Genomic DNA, 21,532 nt, shown 5'->3' with positions numbered 1-21,532 from the left:
TGCATATTGTACTATGTATGACTGTGTACAGTATGTGACAAATAAAATTTTAATTTGAATTTGAAATTACAATAAGGCAGTTGTTTTGCTCATGGTGGAGACATTTCTGTTTGTAATGCTAGAGCAGAAGTGGAAGGTACAAAAAAAAATACTTTTATAGGCCTATAGCACTGGAAAAAATAAGAGATCACTGCAGTTTACTCCAAAACTGTGGTGTATAAGGTTACCCAACAGCAATGTGACAAACTGATGGAGAGCCAAAATGTATGAAAGCTGTAACTGCAAACTGGGGTTACTATTCCACCAAATACTGATTTATTTATTTAGCCAAAGCATGAACATAACTTTAACAAATAATTTGCATTTTATTTTATTTGAGTTATTAAAGCTCTGCAAATACTGCATGATCTTGGGTTATTCTGATGTGTTGTGATGATGTCATTTGCTTTAAGTATACACTCTAAATAACAATAGTTATATTTTAAATTTAGGAGAAAAGTTTCTCAGCAAAACTGTTTATCTCACCAATGCATGCACCTGTAGGAAAAAAAACATAAGAAACTGATTATACTGCAGTGGTCTAATTTGTTTCCATATATATATATATATATATATATATATATATATATATATATATATATATAGTGGAACCTCAGATTACGAGTAACGTGGTTTACGAGTGTTTTGCAAGACGAGCAACAATTTTTAATAATTTTTTACTTGAAAAACGAGCATTGTCTTAGTTAACGAGCACCGAGTATCATGTTTCACGCATGCGCTTCTTGTTTTAACAACGAGCGTTACGTCATCACAAGTGAGCCAACGGTTTTTCTCTCTCTTGCAGCAAAATTGTAGGTAATCGTCTCTCCTGCTGGGTGAATACACACACGCGCTGTGTGTGTGTGTGTGTGTGTGTGTGTGTGAAATGTGCGTGTGCGCGTGCACACACACACACACACACACACATTAACGGAGAGACCGTTTTTAAAACCGTTTAAAAATTAGCAAGGAACATCGCTAGTCACACTCGTGTGAGTGCATACTAACGGGATTACTACTGTAAAGTAAAACAACAACAACAACAACAAAAATTAAACAGCTCCTCACCTTTGAAAACAGTCGCAACCTGAGAGAAGGGGAGCTGTAAAGCCGAGACCTATCGTCTCCCCTGCTGGGTCTTGGTGCCTGCAGTGTTTTTGAGTGTGTGTGTGTGTGTGTGTGTGTGTAAGGCAGAGAGTTTGTGTGTTTGTTTGGCAACCTGAGAGAAGGGGGCCGTAAAAGCGAGCGAGCCCCCCTTCATCCCCCCTCCTCTCAGGTTGCCAAATAAACACACAAACTTCTCTCTGTCGCGATTGTTTTCTAAGGTGAGGAGCTGTTTAATTTGTTTTTTGTTGTTGTTGTTTTACTTACAGCAGTGATCCTGTTAGTATGCGCTCACGTGAGTGTGACTAAATGGTTTTAAAACGGTCTATCCGTTAATGTGTGTGTGTGTGTGTGTGTGTGTGTGTGCGCGCGCGCGCGCGGACACATTTTACACACATACACTGCATGCACAAACGAAAACCCTTATCTGTCGGGGTTTAATTTTACATTTTTTAAGGTAAAGTACAGGTTAATTTGTTTTATTTTTACTTTATATTTTGTATTAATTATATTTATGTATTTATTTTTTTGGGCTGTAGAACAAATAATTTAAGTTTCCATTATTTCCTATGGTAAAATTTAATTTGGTTTACGAGTGTTTTGGAATACGAGCCCACTTCCGGAACGAATTAAGCTCGTAATCCGAGGTTCCACTGTATATATAAAGGGAAAAGATAAGGTTGTCTGTGGTTCAGGAGGGCCTGGGTTATTTCACGGCATGAAATTGTGTCTCAGTCGGGCCCAGGAAACAACCTTTCTAAACCTATGTACTATACTGTATACTGTGTGTGTGTGAGAGATGTAATGCCTAGATATTTTTGCTAATGTGGAATTTCCAAAATGGCCGTGTTTCAAACAGCGGAAACCGGAAAAGCTCTGTCTTTTGCCGCCATTCAGCTCCGGACTACATTTCCCATCATCCCCAGCGTGTCGCCAGTATGAGGTCAGTTGTCCGCGTGAGCCTCATTCAGCTGAGCGCTGCAGAGACTGTGTGAATGGCCGGGGTTTGTGCTTTTCCGATTCTTACCGTATTGATACCGTTTTGTCGGCAGGGCTGCGCGCGAGCGTGTCGGGTGCGCTGTCCGCGCGCTGCTCTGTGATGTCGCAGGGAATATTTGCACGCGCTGCTGAGGAGATCCGGCTGAGCTTTAAAAGCCGCCCGCTGCTGATCTGCTGTCTCTCTCTCTCTCTCTCTCTCTCTCTCTCAGACAGTTCCGCTAGGATCCGCAGCGATCCGGCTCATTGTACACTAATGTCCCTGTGCTATCAGTGCTTTACACCCGATTGCTGTCGTTACCTGAAGGCTGTTTCTGCTCACTGAGACAGACATGCAAACACCTGATCTGACGCGGTTTGGCGTTTATTTCTGGCTGCATTTGTCGTGTTTCCAGCCGCCAAGTGGTGGAATGCATCGGAATTGCGGGGGTGTTTTTGTTTTCCTTGCCATTAAGTTATTGTGAATGCAAAAACAGAAGGAAACGGCTCATCTCTGATGCTGCTGCTGCTGCATTTATTTACATAAAAATAGTGTTTCATTTTTAAATAATAATAATTATAATAATATGACATTTTGTCTACTTCATGCAGGAGGCAGAAGATGGAAACCGTGCAAAAATGGAACAAGGATTTTATTGCACATAACCAGCTGGATAACAAAACCCACTCCAAACAAAATGGTAAGTCCATTGTGTTGTTTAAAACATCAGGGCTGCAGAAAAAGCAACAGCATTGCAGAACAAAGATCATGATTAATTGCTAGAGTTAAAATCTTGATGAACACATGCACTCACTCTCTCTGTCTCTCTCCTTCTCTCTGCCTCTCTGTCTCTGACTCTCTGTCTGTCTCTCTCTCTGTCTGTTTCTCTCTCTCTCTCTCTCTCTCTCTCTCTCTCTCTCTCTCTCTCTCTCTCTGTGTCTCTATACCAGATCAGATAATCTTATTAACTTTATGATGATGTTGGGAAATTCCAGCTCCCCAGTTTAGTCCTGAGGTTATTGTCTGTGTGGAGTTTTGCATGTTTCCTGTCTGGGTGTTCTCTGAGACCTCTGGTTTCCTCCCACACCTCAGAAAACTGGGTGTTTTTGTGTGTGTAGTTGATGGACTGGTGTCCTATTTAGGGTGTACACCTAGACTTCTCTGGGACTGACTCTATATCCTGACCGGAAAGTGAATTAATAAATAAATGTGTATTGCTGGGATAAGGGCTGCACTATTCTTGCTAAAATGTGAATCACGATTTTTCTCCATGGGATTTGAGAATACGACTCTGACACGATTCACTCAAGTAAAAAAAAAAAAAAAAAAATCAAGATTTAGAAGACTTTTAACACTTCATAACAATAAAGTGATTTTTCTTTAAAGTGAATAACTTATAAGCTGTTGAACATAAATTGAATGTAAATAATAATATAATAATAATAATAATAATAAAAACAACAACTAATAAATAGCAATTATGCATTTTGGACACTAACCCGACTACAGCGCATCATCATTGCATGCATTAGTTTATATCATTAATATTTATCAGTATTGGGTAAATCTCAGAGTTTGTCAGGTAGTTTAAATTAAATACATAGCTTACAGTGTAGATTTTATTGTTGTCAAAGGTTTTATTGCTCAAGCTTTACATACTTTTTGTATAGTTCTCTGTAGCTTTCGATTTGTTCTCAGAGTCTCTGTGTAACGACTAAAATCAGTGCATCTAGTTTAATGAACTAATACAGTAAGTTATATCAGTACTAGATTTTTTTGTTTGTGTGTATGTTAGGGAAAGAATAAAACCCACACACACACCTTAATCTAAAAAAATAATATAAACTAACACGTAATGATAAAGTATATACTCGCTGCTAAACGCAAGAAATGAAGAAAACGTTGCTGTTTGACGGGTGCGCCTTGACGGACAAAAAGAGCACCAGGAGGTTCAGAAACAGGTTGTCAGAATGTACCCCCCACCTCAGCTTCTACTCGGCTGGTACTGTCTGACTGGTACTAGCCTCTGATTGGCTGGAATTGCGCAAGTGAGTGTTGTGATATGAGTGTGATATGAGCGTGCGCTAATATTGGAACGCCGTAAATGAGGAAGCGAGATGAGAGAAGCGATCAAGTTGTAAGACTGAATCATTTGCTAATCTCTGTCCTGATTTGTGAATTAATAGAATTAATGAGTGTGACTGATATACGGTAGCATCTGGGATTGTTGTCAAGTTAATAAGCGAACACATAAATGCAGCATGATCTAAATGCAGGAAACTACGTGCAAGTATATTGCCGTCATTCAGGAATGAGATTGCATGTATGTGTGAATTGAGATCTTAATTTATTTATTTTTGATCAATCATGCAGCCCTATTTGGGATAGCTGGTGCCAGGTCCTTATTTGAATATAGACTAATAAGATTGAAGAGGTTTGATGCTGCAGATAGTTTTGAATAATGTCCAGTTTTTTTGGGGGGAAGCATTTTGTCCTTTGGGGCAGATTTTTATAAAGATATTACCTAATAATTTAAACATACATGTTTGATAGGAGATGTAACAAAATGCAATCCTTTTTGCAAGTTCAGAATGCTATGCAGGGCAATTTGAAAGGGGGTGGACCATGGCAGTCGGTAATAGGTTCTTTCCTGCATCAATCAGGATCGATTCCCGGCCAGGTTCGATTCCCACCTCTGTGTGCATGCAGTTTGCATGTTCTCCCAGTGCTTGGTGGGTTCCCTCTGCATGCTCTGGTTTACTCCCACAGTCCAGAGACATGCAGATTAGGCTGATTTGCCCATAGTGTGTGTATCTCCATTTGGAAATCATGGAAGTCCGGGCCTGGCGATTATTTGTTGCAGATTACAGTTTTTGGGATGAAAGGTATAAAACATTTTGATTAAAACTCATGAGAAGTGCACACAGCAAGTCCGAAGTGCTCAGCAATACTTGTCATTTTACAGACCGCACTGGATTAGTAAGCAAAACTAATCTGTACTATCTGTACCTATTAGATTATTATAAACATGCGTGCCACTGAAATATAGATAGATACTTTATTGATTCTGAAGGAAGTAAGACTCGAACAGAAATTTACATCTTTCTCGTACCCAAATCGTATTGTTGTATACCTTGTCATTTCTGCTCATACTAATAACTGTATTAGAACCTGTGCTACAAAATTTATCGTATGGAAATTGAAATTGCAATGTAAACTTGTGAGAATATTCAATTGCACAAAGGAGCAAATTATTGTAAGTAATGTATTCATGCATGACATGTGGACTCAGAGACTCATGCTAAAACTGTCCAATCTTTTGCAATGACAATGAATTGTCTTTAGCAATTCTTCCATTGTTTGTTTTAAACCAGTGGTGTTCTGTGATTTAGGTGACCAGGAAATGCTAATTTGGTGTATTTTTTTCTTTTTTCTTCTCTTTCCAAAAATATTAATATAAAGCACTTGCAGGCCTCATGATGATGGAGAAAATATCAAAGAGACATGAAAATCACAGATTCTGTCGCTTATTACTTGGTGAAGGTCATGAAAGCCATGTGTTGAAAGAGAGATTTTAGAAACTAATAAACACATGAGACCGGAGATACTTATTGCCAAAAGATTTCTCTCCCCTGCATTTAAACTTGAGTAACATCTTTTTTTTTAATCCAATGGGTTTAATAAGATGTTGACCACCCTTTGCAGCTATAACAGCTTCAAGTCGTCTAGGAAAGTTTAGGAGTGTGTTTATGGGAATTTTTGACCATTTTTCCAGAAGTGCTTTTGTGAGGTCAAACACTGATGTTAGATGAAAAGCCCTGGCTTCCCATCTAACATCCCATCCTTTCTCTGCTCTAAATCATTAAAGGTGTTCTATATGGTAGAGGTCAGGACCCTATGCAGGCCAGTTAAGTTCTTCCACACAAAACTCGCTTATCCATCCATATCTTTATGGACCTTTGTGCACTGGTGCGCTGTCATGTTGGAACAGGAAGAGCCATCCCCAAACTTTTCCCGCAAAGTTGGGAGCATGAAAGAGATCCTTTTATTAGAAATAAGTGGCCAAGCTACCTCCTGCCAAACAACTAAGGCTATGCGATATAGACAAAACAAACCCGATTTTCACGATTTTCTTGAACAATATTGCGATTTCGATTTTAATCACGATTTTGACACACACAGTGTAAATATGAAACATTTTTTCAAAGGGAAACAAATAGATCTTTATCAAAGACCTGTAACATGTCTCTAAAACAGATATAAGGCAAAAAAAAAACATCCAGTAAAGGTGTAACAAAATGTCTCTAGAACAGACCTATGATTAAAAGTAAATGTGTGTGTGTGTGTGTGTGTGTGTGTGTGTTAGGGCTGTAGCTGATTTTAAGTCTCAAAAAAACTAATGCACACTGTTATGCGCTAAAATGCCCCCCTTCCATGGATTGCAAATAATTGCGCAAAAACATAATGCAAGCTTTTAAAACTAATTAAAAGATGCTTTGAGGCAGAATATTTCGTCTCGATCATTTTTACTCGAGGAATCGTTTGAGCCGTAGTGTGTGTGTGTGTGTGTGTGTGTGTGTGTGTGTGTGTGTGTATGTGCGTGCGTCCCTGTTTCTGCAGTCTATTTGTCGTTAAGGTCAGTCTCCTGTTCTCGTGCTCTGTTTAGGCGCACTGCGTTGTGATTGGTTCAAATAGCATACTGTTCAAATAGCATACTGCGGGAAAAGTCGGGAGTGCTCAAAAAATCGTGCTGTATGACGATTTAGAAATCACGCATATTCACATTGCGATTTTGATACGATTTCAATTAATCGCACAGCCCTACAAACAACCACGCATCATAAACCCTCTTCACCAAACTTACACTTGGCACAATGCAGTCAGACAAGTACTTCTCCCCTGGCAACTGCCAAACCCAGACTCGTCCATCAGATTGCCAGACAGAGAAGCATAATTCGTCGCCCAGAGAACACGGGGAACACGCCTCCACTGTTCTAGAGTCCAGTGGCGGCGTGCTTTACACTACTGCGTCCAACCCATTCCATGAAGCTCTCTACGCACTGTTCTTAAGCTAATCTGAAGGCCACATGAAGTTTGGAGGTCTGCAGCTATTGGCTCTGCAGAAAGTTGGCAACCACTGTGTACTTATGTGTCTCAGCGTCCACTGACCCCGCTCTGATTTTATGTGGCCTACCACTTAGTGGCTGCGTTGCTGTTGTTCCCAGTTGCTTCCATTTAGTTATAATACCACTAGATGTAGACTGTGGAATATTTAGTAGGGAGGAAATGTAATGACTGGACTTATTGCACAGGTGGCATTCTATCACGGTACCACGCTGGAATTAATTGAGCTACGAAGAGTGACACATTCTTTTCCAAATGCGTGTAGAAGCGGTCTGCATGCCTAGATGCTTGATTTTATACACCCGCAACCATAGAAGTGATTAAAACACCGGAATTTAAAGATTTGGATTGGTGAGTGAATACTTTTTGCAATATAGTGTCTAAGTTACCTTTATGCAACTATTTCTAGAGACATTATATATATATATAAATAAGTACAATACATCTAATCTGGTACAGCCCTATCCACCGGATGCAGTGCCAGTCCCAAGCCGGGATAAATTGGAAGGATTGCATCAGGAAGGGCATCTGGCCTAAAAACCTGTGCCAAGTTGCGCATTGGATGGTCTGCTGTGGTGACAGCTGAAAGATTAACAACAACAACAATATTCCATGGTTAAATAATGTGGTTTAAATCACAATCACAAAATGTGGCAGAATAATTGCAATGTGAACTATGTGAGGAAGCTCCAAAATGTCAGCACTGTAGCACTTATCAGACTATAAAGCATATCCTTTTGACCTGGCCAAGTTTTAATGCCATGAGACAACGATTTTTACCAGAACAAACTATAAAGAACTTATTTTGCAAGATGAAACCAGAAAAACGTTTTATAATTTCTAGCACATCAAAAGAACCTTGTATAAAATCTTGTTCTTTTGGCCAAGGCCATATAATTATATTTATTTTTCCAACATTTATTTTTACTACCTTTCTAAATGGCTTACATTATATTTATACCTTAATATTATATTGGTTTGTATAAATTGGTTGAATGTTTGATATGTATCTGCCATGAAATAGCCCATGATGGAAAGAAACCCTCATACAAACAAACAATGTGAATTTTTAATCAAGTCGTGCTAATTAGAGACTGATAGATTTTTTAACTTGATCAACAATGTCTTCAAACAGAAAGAAATTTGGCCCCTAATTAGTAATTAAATAAATACAATTAGTGGTGCACAATTAATTGCATAAAAATCTAAACCACGATTTGGATTGAATTTTGGATTTTAGGGAAATTTATGTAGCGTTGCAATAATTTAAGCACTTGGTTATTATTAGTTTTTATGTTTTTGAGAAAATACATATTTGCAAACATTCTCTTAATGATTTGTGCCCTTGATGGTTGTTATATGGAAATACATGTTTGCATACAAAGTGGTCCATTTAACAGTTCCATATTGAAGTTTTAAATCTCAATATAAAATTAAATAAGCCATATGTACAATGATGTACACGCATAGTAATAAGAAAAAAATGTAATGTCCTTATATGAGGTCAGGGGAGACTCATGAGGTATAAGACTACAAAGCTATTAGATTTAGTTTACAAAGTAAAATATTGAGCTGAGTTTCAGTTCAAAATCTTTTGCTGTGTTTAATATTCCTGTTTGTCAAACACAATCATGTGCAGTTTGACTGCCGGGAAGAAAGTTTAATAGACTTGGGAATATAATACTTGATTATTGACGCTTTTTTTTTTTTAATGATTAACAGAATATTTTTTTTATTAATGTACTTTATACTGGTATTCCAATATTAATTTTGCACAGGAGGCACGTTCTAAATATTTCATGTGCACACACACTGCACTGTCATATTGCACCCTTTTATTGTCATTGTCGTCACCATTCTAATTTGTCTACTAGGTTCCACTATATGTGCAGTGGAAAAATCGCCTAATAATGATTCACGAATGTAGAATGCTGGTGGATCCTGGTCTTTAATTCTCTTTCTTCCCTTTAAGGCATGATCATCAAGGATCTCCCGAACACACTCAAGATCTGCAAACATTTACAGCTCCAGCCCATTTCTCGTTCAGCATGTGCTATTGGTAAGGATCTATATCCACTCTGATCTTTTCTCACTAGGAATGAAAAGGACATTTGTTCCATCCCAGGTCTGTGTTGTGTGTTGCTGAGAAACTCTGTATGTTTTTACATTTATTTCATGGCTCATGATCTGTCACACATTTTCTGGTGAAATGCTTATCATCTGTAATCATATTTACCCTTTCAATGTTTCACTGCTGTCTGATGAATCGGTTTTTCCACAGTTCCCCATGCTATCCAGAGTGAAAATTACAAACATCTTGAAATGACTGTAGATTTCGTGACTTTGCTGTTTTTACGAGCCGATCCGCAATATGACTGTGCGGAAAGATTCATTGTGCTGTCACTGCTGTTGAAATGACACACTTATCAAATGCACTTCTTGTCAATCAGCTGAACAATAAAGCGTTTGAGCAGCAGTCTGAAGTGAGCTACGTGGGAGTATTAATGCCTGTGTCATGTTGCTGTGGAGCAAAAAGATCCTTCAGCTCCTTTAATGAGTGTCCTCCTAGATTCAGGGTCGTGGACATGGTTTTGTATGGCCACTCTGAGAGTGCCATACACACATGCGTGTACACACACAGCATACAGTATGTTTCTTTGTTAGCTTCCTGATATGTGAGCAAGAGCAACACCACAACCTCACTTGTAGTGTTATGCAGTTTAATTTTAGTTCTGTTATGTCAGCTCGTTGTGTTTTGGCACATCCCACCACTAACTAAATTTAGACTCTAATATTTTGGCTACTTCTGTAGTTTTTGACTTTCATTATAATAATCCTGTGTGAGTAATGCTTTGTTGCTCTCTCGTTAGGCTCCTGTCCAGATCTGATGATGAGTAGAAATGAGCAGCGTGAGTTACGGCCAGCTCCCGTGGCTCTTACCCCACAGCTGCCCCCCAGAAGCCACCGGCCTCTTTGCTTCTCTGTGTCCTCGGACAGCAATGGCCGCTTCAAAGCTCTGGAGACACAGGAATGGAAGAACAACCTCAAGGCACAGGTGTGCACAATGGGACAGTTGAATTGTGTGTATAATGGTAGTGGACTAGTCCGAAATTCATCAGCTATCACAGAAGATTTTTTTTTTATTTCATTTGAATGATTTCTAAGTAAGAGAACTTGCAAAATCACAGGGTGATCAAATACTTATTGTCCTCACTGTATATATATTATACTTTTACTGATCTAAGCAGCACATATCCAAAAATAAAAACTTGGTGAATAATTCACTCCTACCACATGGGATTCCAGTGTGAGAATAGTTCCGAGTGCATCACCAGTAGGTTTACAAAGACACGGTCACATTTTACCACATCAGATTCTTCCAAAGTCTTGAGCATGTGTTGAGCAATTGTAATCTCGCGGCTTCTTAATAACTACATACATTTATGTCTCTTATGGCTATCTCATATATTTATAGTATTGTTCTAGAATGTAGAAAATAAATCCAAACTTGTGTTCTGTGTGTGTGTATGCACTATATATAGTTTTGGCAGCTTTTTATTTAAAGTATTTTTCTTCTTTTTTAAAATAATTAGCATTGTACAGTATATTACTGAAAGTATTACTGAAAGCATGAAATAAATGAATGAATGGATTGATTGATTTTGATATTAATATCATAGCATGTTATTTTCAAGTGCTAAGATCAGATTTGGAGGACTATGCTTACTGCATACATAAAATACTGTTTATATTTTTCCGTATATAATATATATAATGTGTATACATAATATATATTATGTGTGTGTGTATATATATATATATATATATATATATATATATATATATATATACGGACATACATAATTATATATATATAAAACCATGTTACTCGCAATCCAAGGTTTAAATGTATAAGTTTTGCCTCTTGTAGCAGAGTCCATCAAGAACTTATACGATAGTGATAATTCTTTTTCTTTTATTTCCCCCACCTATAAACTGTGTAGGGCGTACATTGTGAAAATGTTCTATACTGTATTTTTACCCACCCCTCATATAAAATGTCGATCAGTATTTTTGCCTGTAGTTTTTGAGTGTAATTGAATCTGTTAAATTGTTTGTGTGATGCTGTGCAGATGGAGCAGGCCCACAGCGCTGGTGCAGCCAGCAGCACAGGTTCTCTAGAACGAGCATCCCTTTTCTGTGCCTCTGGGTCGACTACTGCCTCCAGCTCAGGCCTCTCGAGTCCTGTGGAGCTTCTTGGCAAGAGCAAGTCCTCTAGCCGCTTCTCACTCTTCTCACCGCCATGGAACAGCAGCTCTGAGTCTGACTCAAACCCTCCGTCACGGACCGGCTCCAAGAAACTGCGCCGCAGAGGAGGACCAGGGGGTGTCAAAACTAGCCCTGAGACACCTGAACCAAAATCCAGTGGCCCGGAACACTTCCACTACTCTGAACCTGTAATCTCCAAAGTGACGGACTACATCTACATCGGTAATGTTAATGCAGCGTATAGTGGCCGCATGCTATGCCGGAATAACATCGACAGTATTATCGATATGAGCAGTCTGCCCGGTGAAACATGCCTCAACTTGATCCCTTGCACATGCTCGAGAGGGACCAAGCACAGCTGGTCACGCCTGAAAGTGCACATAGAGGAATCGGGTGAGCCGGGAGAGGATGGAGCAGAGCTGCTTCAGCGTTGTTTTGATGCCATCAATGAGTGCATCGATGCCTCAGCAGGGAAGAGGAAACGAGTGCTGGTTCACTGCCGTGATGGCTTCTCTCTCGCTCCTACTTGCATCATCCAGTACCTCATGATCAAACACAACATGAGGCTGATCGCTGCATACGAGCTGCTCAGGTCCAAGCATCCAGTAAACATCCGTGAATGCCACCAGAACGCTTTAGTGAGTCTGGAGAGGACACTTCGACCTGGTGGAAACACGGATCCCGAGTGCTTCAAACAGGCCATCTCGCGCAAGATAGCTTGGAACTAAACATGACATACATTTCTTTTCAGCCTCATGCTGATTTTTCTGGTACAATATTGAGACTGGCAGCTTGGGGCTTCATTTAGATAGAAAAACAAAAAAACTTCTTCCAGACTAAATCTGAAAAGGAAAAATTCAAGATCAAGACTGTATAGCTGCTAAACAAGCGATCCGGAGCGAAAATGAGTCTGCTCTGGTGTTAAGACTTTGGTGCTGAAGTCTTATAAATATGAGGTTTGCAGCCATAGTGTTACATTTTTCTTTCAGGGCAGCATGACGGGAAATCTCAGGAGACTCAGTGATGTCAAATCATGTCTACTGGATGGGGAGTGTAAAGCTTCTCCAAACGGACTACCTTTGTATAGTTAAGAATTATTTTAGTGCCATGTTTCTCAACTCACCAATCCTTTGAAACCTCCAGACTGTCCAAATTTAGTCCGTCTGTTAGCTAGCAACAAACACAAACCAAGCAGAACACTCGGTACCAGGCAGCTGTGTTGGGAGAGTGCAAAAACCTGAACAGTCTGTGAGGGTTGGGAGATAGCGTTCTAGTATGAAGTCTTTAACTGCTGCCATTGTAAAAATGAACCTGCGTTGAACGGGAACTATTTTGGTAACCCAGGTTTTTTTTTATTTTATTATTTTTTTAGAACCAGCGGACATACTTAATGGCTTGTAGGTAAGAATTTTCCTCCATGAGGAATCTGGTCACAACCTTTTCCCTGTCATCAGATTATCACCAAATGTTCAAGGTTGAGTGCAAAGGTTTGCACACCCTCGCAGAACGTTAAGGACGAGCTTTGTGCCAAGGCATTTCCATAGTTTTCTCTGCGTTATCACTGGAAACAAAAATAGTATTTGGTACGATGTTAAAAATGGAAAAACAAAAATTCAAAAAGCCAGAAACTGATATATAATAAAAATCACTTATCTTTGCATAATCTTCAAACATATTTAAGATATTCCTGAATATTCCTGATGCTCTTACCTGTTGTACTACAGTACTGGACCAATGCCGGATTTGTTCATTTTTCTTTAAACATCTTCGCTAAAATGCTATCAAATATATTTGACTGTAATTTAAATAAGATATGAAGACTGATATAGTATTCGTTTTTGTTCTCATCAAGAACTCCAAAAAAAATTTCATGTAGTGACATTACAAAACCTTACTTTTTTTCATCCCAAAATGATGCAAAATGCAAACTATTGCACTCAACTGGAGCTTTGGTGCTTGGGAAGTGAGAAACTGGAACTAACTAGTGTGTATCGTTGGGTTGTCCGCATTAGTATGGGTTGAATTGTGAAGCAGTGACCTACTGCGAAGAATTTTTAAATTGCACTAACTAGACGTTGTAAAGAAACTGCACAGGTGAAATGTTCTTTAACTGACATGTCACTTCTTTTGGTTCTTTGTTGCTCAGCACAGATAGACCTTTACTATTTTTACATAAATACGATGCACATGCTTCCTGTGTCCTGAATATGAATTAATGCTAAATTACTGTTGTGTTTTAACTTACCCATGTAGGAAGTTCTGACCGACCTCTTGTGTGGAATTGCTTTGTGCTTGTGTACAGTAATTATTCTATTTTAATATTCTAGTGAGCAGTGTGCCGAGGTGGTGCGTCCCTGAGTTTTTGGTGCCTTTGAACTCGTCCTGCGTGGTTGTATTGTGAGACTCACACTATGTATGCAGGTGTCAGGCAATGTTTTTTTTTATACTCTGACAATGTTTTTATACTCTGGAATATTCCGTATAATGGCTAATCCTCGTCATGCTGCGAGTCCTGCATTGTGGTGTGCGGCAGGACACAGCTCTGTCCGGTAATGTAAAGGTTTTGTTGCAGTGGTCATTCTGTGAGCAGTGGCAGTATTTTCAACCCTTGTGGTGGTGACTAGTGAATCTCTGTCTGACTGATCGTAACCTCTCCCCACTGCTATGCTCCTTTTCTGAAAACATAATTCATAGTCTAATCTATATATGGCCTAATGCCAGTGCATTCTTTTACTGTATATTTCAAACAGTTTGACTTGATCTCAGGTGAACTTTATTGACCTAAATTATAATGTTCTCTGTTTTAGAAAACGGAACAATGTGGCAATGTATTTTCTGTATCCTGTTTTTAAAGTCTTATGCATTTGTATATATATATAGATATTAAAGAAAATGATCCATTCATTTTTTGACTCAAGACAATGATTTTAAGCGTGTACGAATACAAAATACCGAATTTTTTTTTTTTTTTTTCTTTTTTTAAACTGCATTAAAAATCTCCAGTATAGGCAACTGTTTTTAATATTTTTCATTGTAAATTGTTACACAACCACCATAAGCTGATCCAACCTGTTTATTTGCCAATGATTTTGTCTATGATATTCTCTTGGCTGATTATGTTGGTTCTTTCAAGCTGTTATAGTCTGCGTGGTGTTTCTCTGCATGCTCTTCCTGTGTCTGAGAGTGTTTTCTCTAGTTTCCTCCCACCACCAAAAAACATGCTGGTAGATTATGGGTTGACTACACTCAATTGCCCCGGGTGTGAATATGTGTGAAAATGTCTTCATCGTGCCTTGCTGTAGCCATCCCATACAGGGTGCATTCCAGTATTGGGTCCACTGTTCCTGGAAAAAGCTCCTTTTCCAGCAAGACTGTCTAGGATTTTTCCTTGGAAAAAGGAAAAAATAAATAAATTACAATTATGTGCCATATTAATTCAAACTAGAAACATGTTGAATCATCTGATAATACTCATTCTCAATGCCACTTATAGTGTGTAGGGTTGCGGGAGGCCTGGAGTCTACCTTGGGGACTCGGAGCACACCCTGGACAGATGGCCAATTTATTGCATAATACACAAGTTTACAAACACGCACACACCTTACTGAAGGGAATTTGGAAAAGTCAATTAGACTACTTTGCATACCTTTGGAGGAAGACATGGAGGAAACCCACCAAGCACAGGGAGACCTACTTCACAAACTTTACACTAGCAGACATGAGTTCAGGAAACAAAAAACAAATCCTTGTCCATTGGGGTGTAAGGCTATAGGTTAGCAACTTTAAATATTTTACAAAGCAGGTTTGGACACGTCAATGTTGCATAAACTTAAGAAGTACATTCTTTGCCAATTACATTCTCTGTATTGTATGCATAACATAAAATGAATATAAAATCAGCACCAATACTGTGTTTTGTTACACAAAGTTCTCAAAGTTAGGGTGCTCAAACCCAAGCCCAGGACTTTATAAGCTTCAGCAGTGCTTTTTATTTTTCTAGTCCTTCTGTCAAACACTTTTTATATCGCAGCATATCCAAAAATTTCCACGCACACTGATGGGTCTGCTCATATTTCACCCACATTCTCTAATTTGCAGTGGGTGCCTATTTCATGCTTTCTTTGCCTACAACATGTTCCAGGTACTTAAACCATATACCCATCTGTCTATATTATATACATGAAAGAAACCTTGTAACGTAAAATTATTACAGTACTTAATTTCCTTTAACACAAAAAGTTAAAGAATAATGGACTGAAAGGTTATTTATGTGACAAAAATGGTTCTTCTTTGGCAAACTTTATTATAACGTTTTTTTTATATATCCCTGTTTGCCAAGCTCATGTGTTTTCCTTATACTTGTTCCTAGATATAGACTTCTATGGATGTTGCTGGTCTTTCGGCTGCTGAAAGACCAGGCAAGTGTTACCACAGCGGACCATCCGGTCTGCACATGCAAGTTTGACACAGGTTTTTTGCCAGATGCCCTTCCTGACACAACCCTCCCATTTTATCTGGGCTACAGTCTACTATTTAGTCCCGGCACTGCATCCAGGGACTGGGGTTTGGGCATTGGCTGGGAATCGAACCCCACACACTCAGGCCGTCTGTATGGTAGGCAACACTCCTACCACTTAGCCACCAGTGCCCTGTATAGACTTCTATGTATGGTTGGTGTTAATTTTGTGGCCTGGAATTTACTTCCTTCCGAGACTCGGTCAAATTTCTAAATTTGTACTCCATTTTTAAATCAAACCTCAAACACTGAAAGCAGTACTATGACTCACTTAACACTTACTAAGCAGTTTCTAACTAGTGTATCTCTACAGTATATACTGCCTCTCTTCATCTCACCTCTGATCGTGTAAGATTGTTATTGAATGCTATTGTTCTTTATGAAGCTACCAAGACTAAAATCTCTTCATATGTAATTATTTTGTTGCTATTAAATTGCATTGCTTATCAAAGCTTTTATAGGTCAAGACATGAGCAATTCATACTTACTGTATATTCTTGACTGAGCTACATGGCTCACTTTAAACACAAACTGTTCATAATTGTCTTTCAACTGTTTAAACCCCCAACCAATGTACCCAGAGACTTTCCCTCACACATGCATGTTCATGTGTGTGTGTTTATGTGTGTGTATGTGCATCCTGATCCTGTGTGTATGCCCTTATAGTAATTATCTGGCTCCATTTCATTATAGCTCTGTCAAAGTCATTTTTTCTTCTAATTAGTAAGATGAAGACAACTACTGCATCTTTTTTCCACAGCCACTGAACACAAATGAAATGATGAGACATATAAGTAAGAACTAATCTAAGGGAATCTTAGATTGGGAATCAACATTGGGATGTTGGGTATTTGTAATTGTGATGTTAGTTGTTCCTTGAGTTTTTTTTATTTCATGCCATACAGTATCATTTGCCCATATCACTAATTTCTACAGTCAGATGCAGAAATAAGTGATATCATAAATGAAGCTCACCTCTATGACCGTCTGATCTGTAGAAGTCATTCTCAGAGAAACGTCTACCAGCTCCAGTTGGCAAAGCTTGTTGCCCCCCCATCCCCCCATCCCTACCCTCTCAATAATGGGGGTGTACTTAGTAGGAATAATTAAATCTAAGGATCACTATCTTGAAAGAAGGGTTATTTATATATGATGTTGGTCAAGGGAGGAGTCGGAGGTTTCCATCTTATGTTTCAGGTGCTTGCTAGCCCATTGGCCTCTGAGTGAAACTACTTCCATAAACAGAAAGATGGGATTTCCTCCACCATCAGGGAATGCAATATAAACCTTCAGATAATGCCAGCTTCCTGCAGCAGTCACAGTCCGCCCCCCAACTCTGTCGGCTGTGAGCTACTCTTCACCTTCTTCCGCTCATAGGTGAGCGTCTGCGTTCTCTCTTTCTGTCAGTTGCGCTGTGCTGTGCTGCAGCTGTTCTTTGAGCATTTGTGCTTCATTCGAGCATTTGGATTAGCACCTTGGCTGTTAGGATGGTCCTGACTGATCTAATTGTGGGTGATCTGGAGGGTATTTGCTGGTTCTGCAGTAAACAGACACAGTAAACAGAATATGACTGTGTTCTTTAGTATTTGTACATATGATTGCAGTGGGGGAGAAAAAAAACACTATTATTTGAATTTTGTTTATGATAATACAACAATTTTAAATAAGTTTATAAAGCTATATATGGCCTTCTTAGATGATGAATTTTTAAATATTTGGATCTTTAATTCTTCATTTAATGAAAATCAAGTCAGGTAAGTTGCTGATATGAATTTACAGTATGCATCAGCTGATTGATGAATTGTGTTGATCCGAGCTCTAGAAACAAAATTCCTCAGTGTTCTGATCTCCAGAAAGTGATATGATTTTGTTTATCTTGTTGCGTCTCCAAAGTCGCCATGTGTAAATATAAAGCATCGAATGGCATTTCTGGTGTGCATGGAATGTGTTGGCTCCTGTGCGGATCCCTGCGCTATAGTGCGAAGCAGAGGTGTATGCAAAGTGAGAGATTAACTCACATTATCGAGATCTTAAGTCTGGTGAAATCTTCTGGCATTTGAATTGTGCTGGCTGACATTGGAATTAGAATCTATTAAATTCAAATTATGTCCCATAATATTTGCCTTGTATTTGGATTTATTCTTTTCAACACCAGAGTCTTGATAAGCTGCATGAAATGCAAACGCTTTTTTGTCCGCCAGTTTGTGCTATGCTGAGCAAGCTTACAAAGCCTTATCCTATGAAGCCTAAGCTGTTTTATAACCCATGGGCATTAATGTCTTGGTCATCTTGGCTATCTGAGGGCATTTCTGGAAGTCCAGGTGGACTCTAAAGTGGTATCATGTTTTTTGACCATCGTCCAAAAAAACAAGTCTCTCAAGCCAGTGAGCTGAAGAAACTCATACTCACCCAAATATAGCATCTTACACTGATTTCCACAATGCATGCCAAAATAAAGATTCCAAAAAAATGGGCATGTAAAATAAGCTTTTTTACTGTGATATTCTGAAAATATTTGTCTGCTGATACATGTAATGTTGACGCCATGAGTTATTAATAGTTTTTATTTTATGGAAGAATTTAATATCGTCGAGACATCTCTCGCTCAGTCAAAAAAAGCTTTTTATTGTCATGAGTGAAACAACATTCTATGATGTATGTTATTCCTGCACGGACATGACCAATAAATATGGCACATTTATATAAAGCAGTGGCTCCATTACAAACAACAGCAGATTGTGTACAGTTTGTGCATGTAGTAGTAATCACAGATGATGAATGTAATGAGTGACTGTGTAAACAAGTGTCAAGTAAATTGTGTGCAGTTTTAAGAGTATAGTATTGCAGTTCAGTGTGCAGTGGATCTCTTCTCCAAAGGTTATGTGTAGTTACTATAGTTTACTCCAACCACCTAAATGCCTAATAGTTTATCAATATAGTTAATAGCAAATTACATAAACAATTTCTATTAAATGTTCTATAGGCTTTATGTTATCATTTGCTTCTTAGTTATATTGGAATTTTTTTTTTATCTTTTAATAAGCCTTTATTATTTATATAGAATGTAGCTGTACTATAGATGAAATAAAAGGTATACAGGTCTAAATCAGAGCTTTAAATGGGTCATAGGTAAAAGATACACCCTGCAAGTTCAAAAGACACTCCAGTGACAAGTAATGCTACTATAATAAATATAGTTAAGTTGTTTGGATAATTACATAGTTTAATAACTTTTATTTTATTAGAAGGGTTTGTGTTGAACTAATTTCTCTTGTTTCCACTTTGTCCTACCATAGATTTGCAATTATTATATGTTTACATTTTAATTCATTTAAGATACTGTCCTTTTGTTGAATATTGCTAGTATTGTACAAATTAACAGATTTCCCTTTGTGCTACAGGGTGAATAAAAAAATCCTGCCAAAATGTCGGAGTAAGTACCTTGTAATCTTTATCATCATCTTGTTCCAGGTATACATTGTGGGTTTAACAATTCATAAAAAAAAATAATTAAATGTGTGAAAGTAAACAAATGTGGCAGTTAATTTGAATTTCAATAAGATGTAAGGCAAGAAGGTGTGAAATAAATAGCTGATGTTAACTGGAGCTTTAAGCATGCAGAAATACCCACTATACATTTCAAATATGTATTGTGACATTCAAATTCAAATTTTATTTTACTTATCTGACATTTTTATTTTAAACAATTTCACCATTCCCATTCAAACTCTCAAGGAAAAAGATGTCATCAAGTCGCAAGCATAATCTGAAGGTATTTTTCATTTATTCATTTATTTGCCTTTCCTTTTAATTATTTATTAGTGCATTTATTTGTTCATTTAATAAAATAAAAGGGAAGAAGGAAAGCAAAAGCACTAACGCTAATGACTATGTGCTCCAGAGCTTGATGCTCTCCATTGCTAAAGGTTTGCTTGAGGTTGAAGCAAAGGAAAAAGAAGAGGAAAGGAAACAGTACATGGCAGATGCGTGCCCTCCTTTATCCTTCCCAGGGAGCGCACAAGCACTACAGGTATTGTCATAAACACAAACAGAAATGATTTAGACACATTGGAAAAGAAATAAACAATAAAAATACACAGCGGCCCAAAAGTCTAGAATTTATATGAACCTTTGTGTGTGAAGAAACATTTAAGAATGAAAATGAGTTCTGTTTGGATTTTGGGTTTAAAATGAAAAAATAACAAAGGATTGTAGTAGCTCACAGCCTTGGTTTGCCTGGTTTGTTTTACAGGAGCTGTGCAAAGAACTTCACCATAAGATTGATGTGATTGATGAGGAGAGATATGATCTGGAAAGCAAAGTTAGCAAAAGTTCTAAGGAGGTACAGTTTAGACCACACACACAAGACCACAGCATGCCAATAAACAACAATGACCAATTAAAGTTGCTAATATGAAGTTTTCTGTATCACACTTTTAGATTGAGGACATGAAGATTAAAGTTCAGGACCTTAAGGGCAAGTTCAAGAAACCAGCTTTGAGGAAAGTGCGCATGTCTGCTGATCAGATGCTTCAGGCTCTGCTCGGCTCCAAACACAAGGTGTCTCTGGACCTGAGAGCCAACCTGAAACAAGTGAAGAAGGAGGTCAAAGAGGAGGTGAGGGCCAGATTATTATTATTATTATATATATTTTTTTAATTACACCTGACATTAAATATTTAGGTTTTTCTTATCTCTATTATTCTCTATATCATTTAAATAGAAGTTCTATAAAGTGCTTCATTTTAACAATGTTATTCTTTAATATATTAACTTTTCTCTCTGTCACAGGATAAGGAACTGCGTGATGTCGGTGACTGGCGTAAAAATGTGGAAGACAAGGCTGGCATGGATGGCAGAAAGAAAATGTTTGAGTCTGAGGCTTAAATAGTCATATATTGTTTAGTCTTTATTGCTTCAACAGATTTGCTATTCTGGGGTGCTGCTGCTTGAGAAATGGAAATGTCAGGTTTAGCTTGTGGACAAAATTGTTGATAATGTTGAAAATGAGAAGCCAAAATAAATGCAATGTAGTAATTGTTATATTCTTTTTCGGAATTTAAGTTTCTGAATTCAGCTGTAATTTGTCTAGTTATACCAAACATTTGTGTCGAGTAATTCAGATTTCCAATGCATAAATAAACAGTTTAATGTACATTTGTCTTTTTGTCTTAATTCATCTCAAAATATTGGCATATTTTTCTATGCAAGAGATATAAAATGTAACAAAATCTGCAAACTACTGCTTATGATTTTATTACTTAAAAATCAATCATGAAAAAAGCCTATTTGTTTACTAATAAGTCAGACCTTTTTTTCATCTAGTGATGTTTCCTCACCCTCACCCTTTCGATGATGTACTGTAGTGGACTTCTAATACCATTTAAACAATAACCAATTAATAAAAACAACAGATGTTGTAGGCTAAAATATCACAATAAAAATGTAATTTGCTTATTATCTATTATCTATTGGGTATAGTATTGCTCATGATTCCTAGGCAA

The 21,532-nt window shown here is 37.9% G+C and overlaps 2 protein-coding genes across 3 annotated transcripts; both read left to right on the top strand.

The window, feature by feature from the left end:
* Positions 1-2,099: 2,099 nt before the first annotated feature.
* LOC128511084 (uncharacterized) lies at positions 2,100-14,416 on the top strand. Of its 2 annotated transcripts, none has more exons than XM_053483729.1 (5): positions 2,100-2,147; positions 2,731-2,819; positions 9,216-9,302; positions 10,114-10,298; positions 11,377-14,416. In XM_053483729.1, exons 2-5 carry the CDS (start codon positions 2,741-2,743, stop codon positions 12,238-12,240), a joined length of 1,215 nt encoding a protein of 404 aa, XP_053339704.1. In that variant the 5' UTR covers positions 2,100-2,147; positions 2,731-2,740; the 3' UTR covers positions 12,241-14,416. The 2 variants fall into 2 exon arrangements, with proteins under 2 accessions (XP_053339704.1, XP_053339712.1); XM_053483737.1 differs by lacking the exon at positions 2,100-2,147 and adding an exon at positions 2,165-2,568.
* Positions 14,417-17,343: 2,927 nt separating this feature from the next.
* On the top strand, positions 17,344-21,185 carry LOC128511105 (troponin I, fast skeletal muscle-like). Its single transcript, XM_053483771.1, has 7 exons — positions 17,344-17,405; positions 19,430-19,461; positions 19,764-19,800; positions 19,930-20,058; positions 20,281-20,370; positions 20,469-20,645; positions 20,820-21,185. The coding sequence occupies exons 2-7, from the start codon at positions 19,454-19,456 to the stop codon at positions 20,913-20,915; spliced, it is 537 nt and encodes a 178-aa protein (XP_053339746.1). The 5' UTR covers positions 17,344-17,405; positions 19,430-19,453; the 3' UTR covers positions 20,916-21,185.
* The last annotated feature ends 347 nt before the right edge of the window (positions 21,186-21,532 follow it).

This window comes from Clarias gariepinus, chromosome 2 (assembly GCF_024256425.1).
Source record: "Clarias gariepinus isolate MV-2021 ecotype Netherlands chromosome 2, CGAR_prim_01v2, whole genome shotgun sequence".
NCBI classification, from domain to species: Eukaryota; Metazoa; Chordata; class Actinopteri; order Siluriformes; family Clariidae; genus Clarias; species Clarias gariepinus.
Note: the sequence above shows the minus strand (reverse complement) of the source record. Positions and strands in the feature narration are given on the sequence as shown.

Bases quoted from the DNA above. Each gene is read 5' to 3' on its own strand.
- LOC128511084 (XM_053483729.1), top strand. From the start codon at position 2,741: ATGGAAACCGTGCAAAAATGGAACAAGGATTTTATTGCACATAACCAG. The intron at 2,820-9,215 runs GTAAGTCCATTG...CTTCCCTTTAAG, and splicing joins AACCCACTCCAAACAAAATG to GCATGATCATCAAGGATCTC. The intron at 9,303-10,113 runs GTAAGGATCTAT...CTCTCTCGTTAG, and splicing joins TCGTTCAGCATGTGCTATTG to GCTCCTGTCCAGATCTGATG.
- LOC128511105 (XM_053483771.1), top strand. The intron at 20,059-20,280 runs GTATTGTCATAA...TTTGTTTTACAG, and splicing joins GGAGCGCACAAGCACTACAG to GAGCTGTGCAAAGAACTTCA. The intron at 20,646-20,819 runs GTGAGGGCCAGA...TCTCTGTCACAG, and splicing joins AGAAGGAGGTCAAAGAGGAG to GATAAGGAACTGCGTGATGT.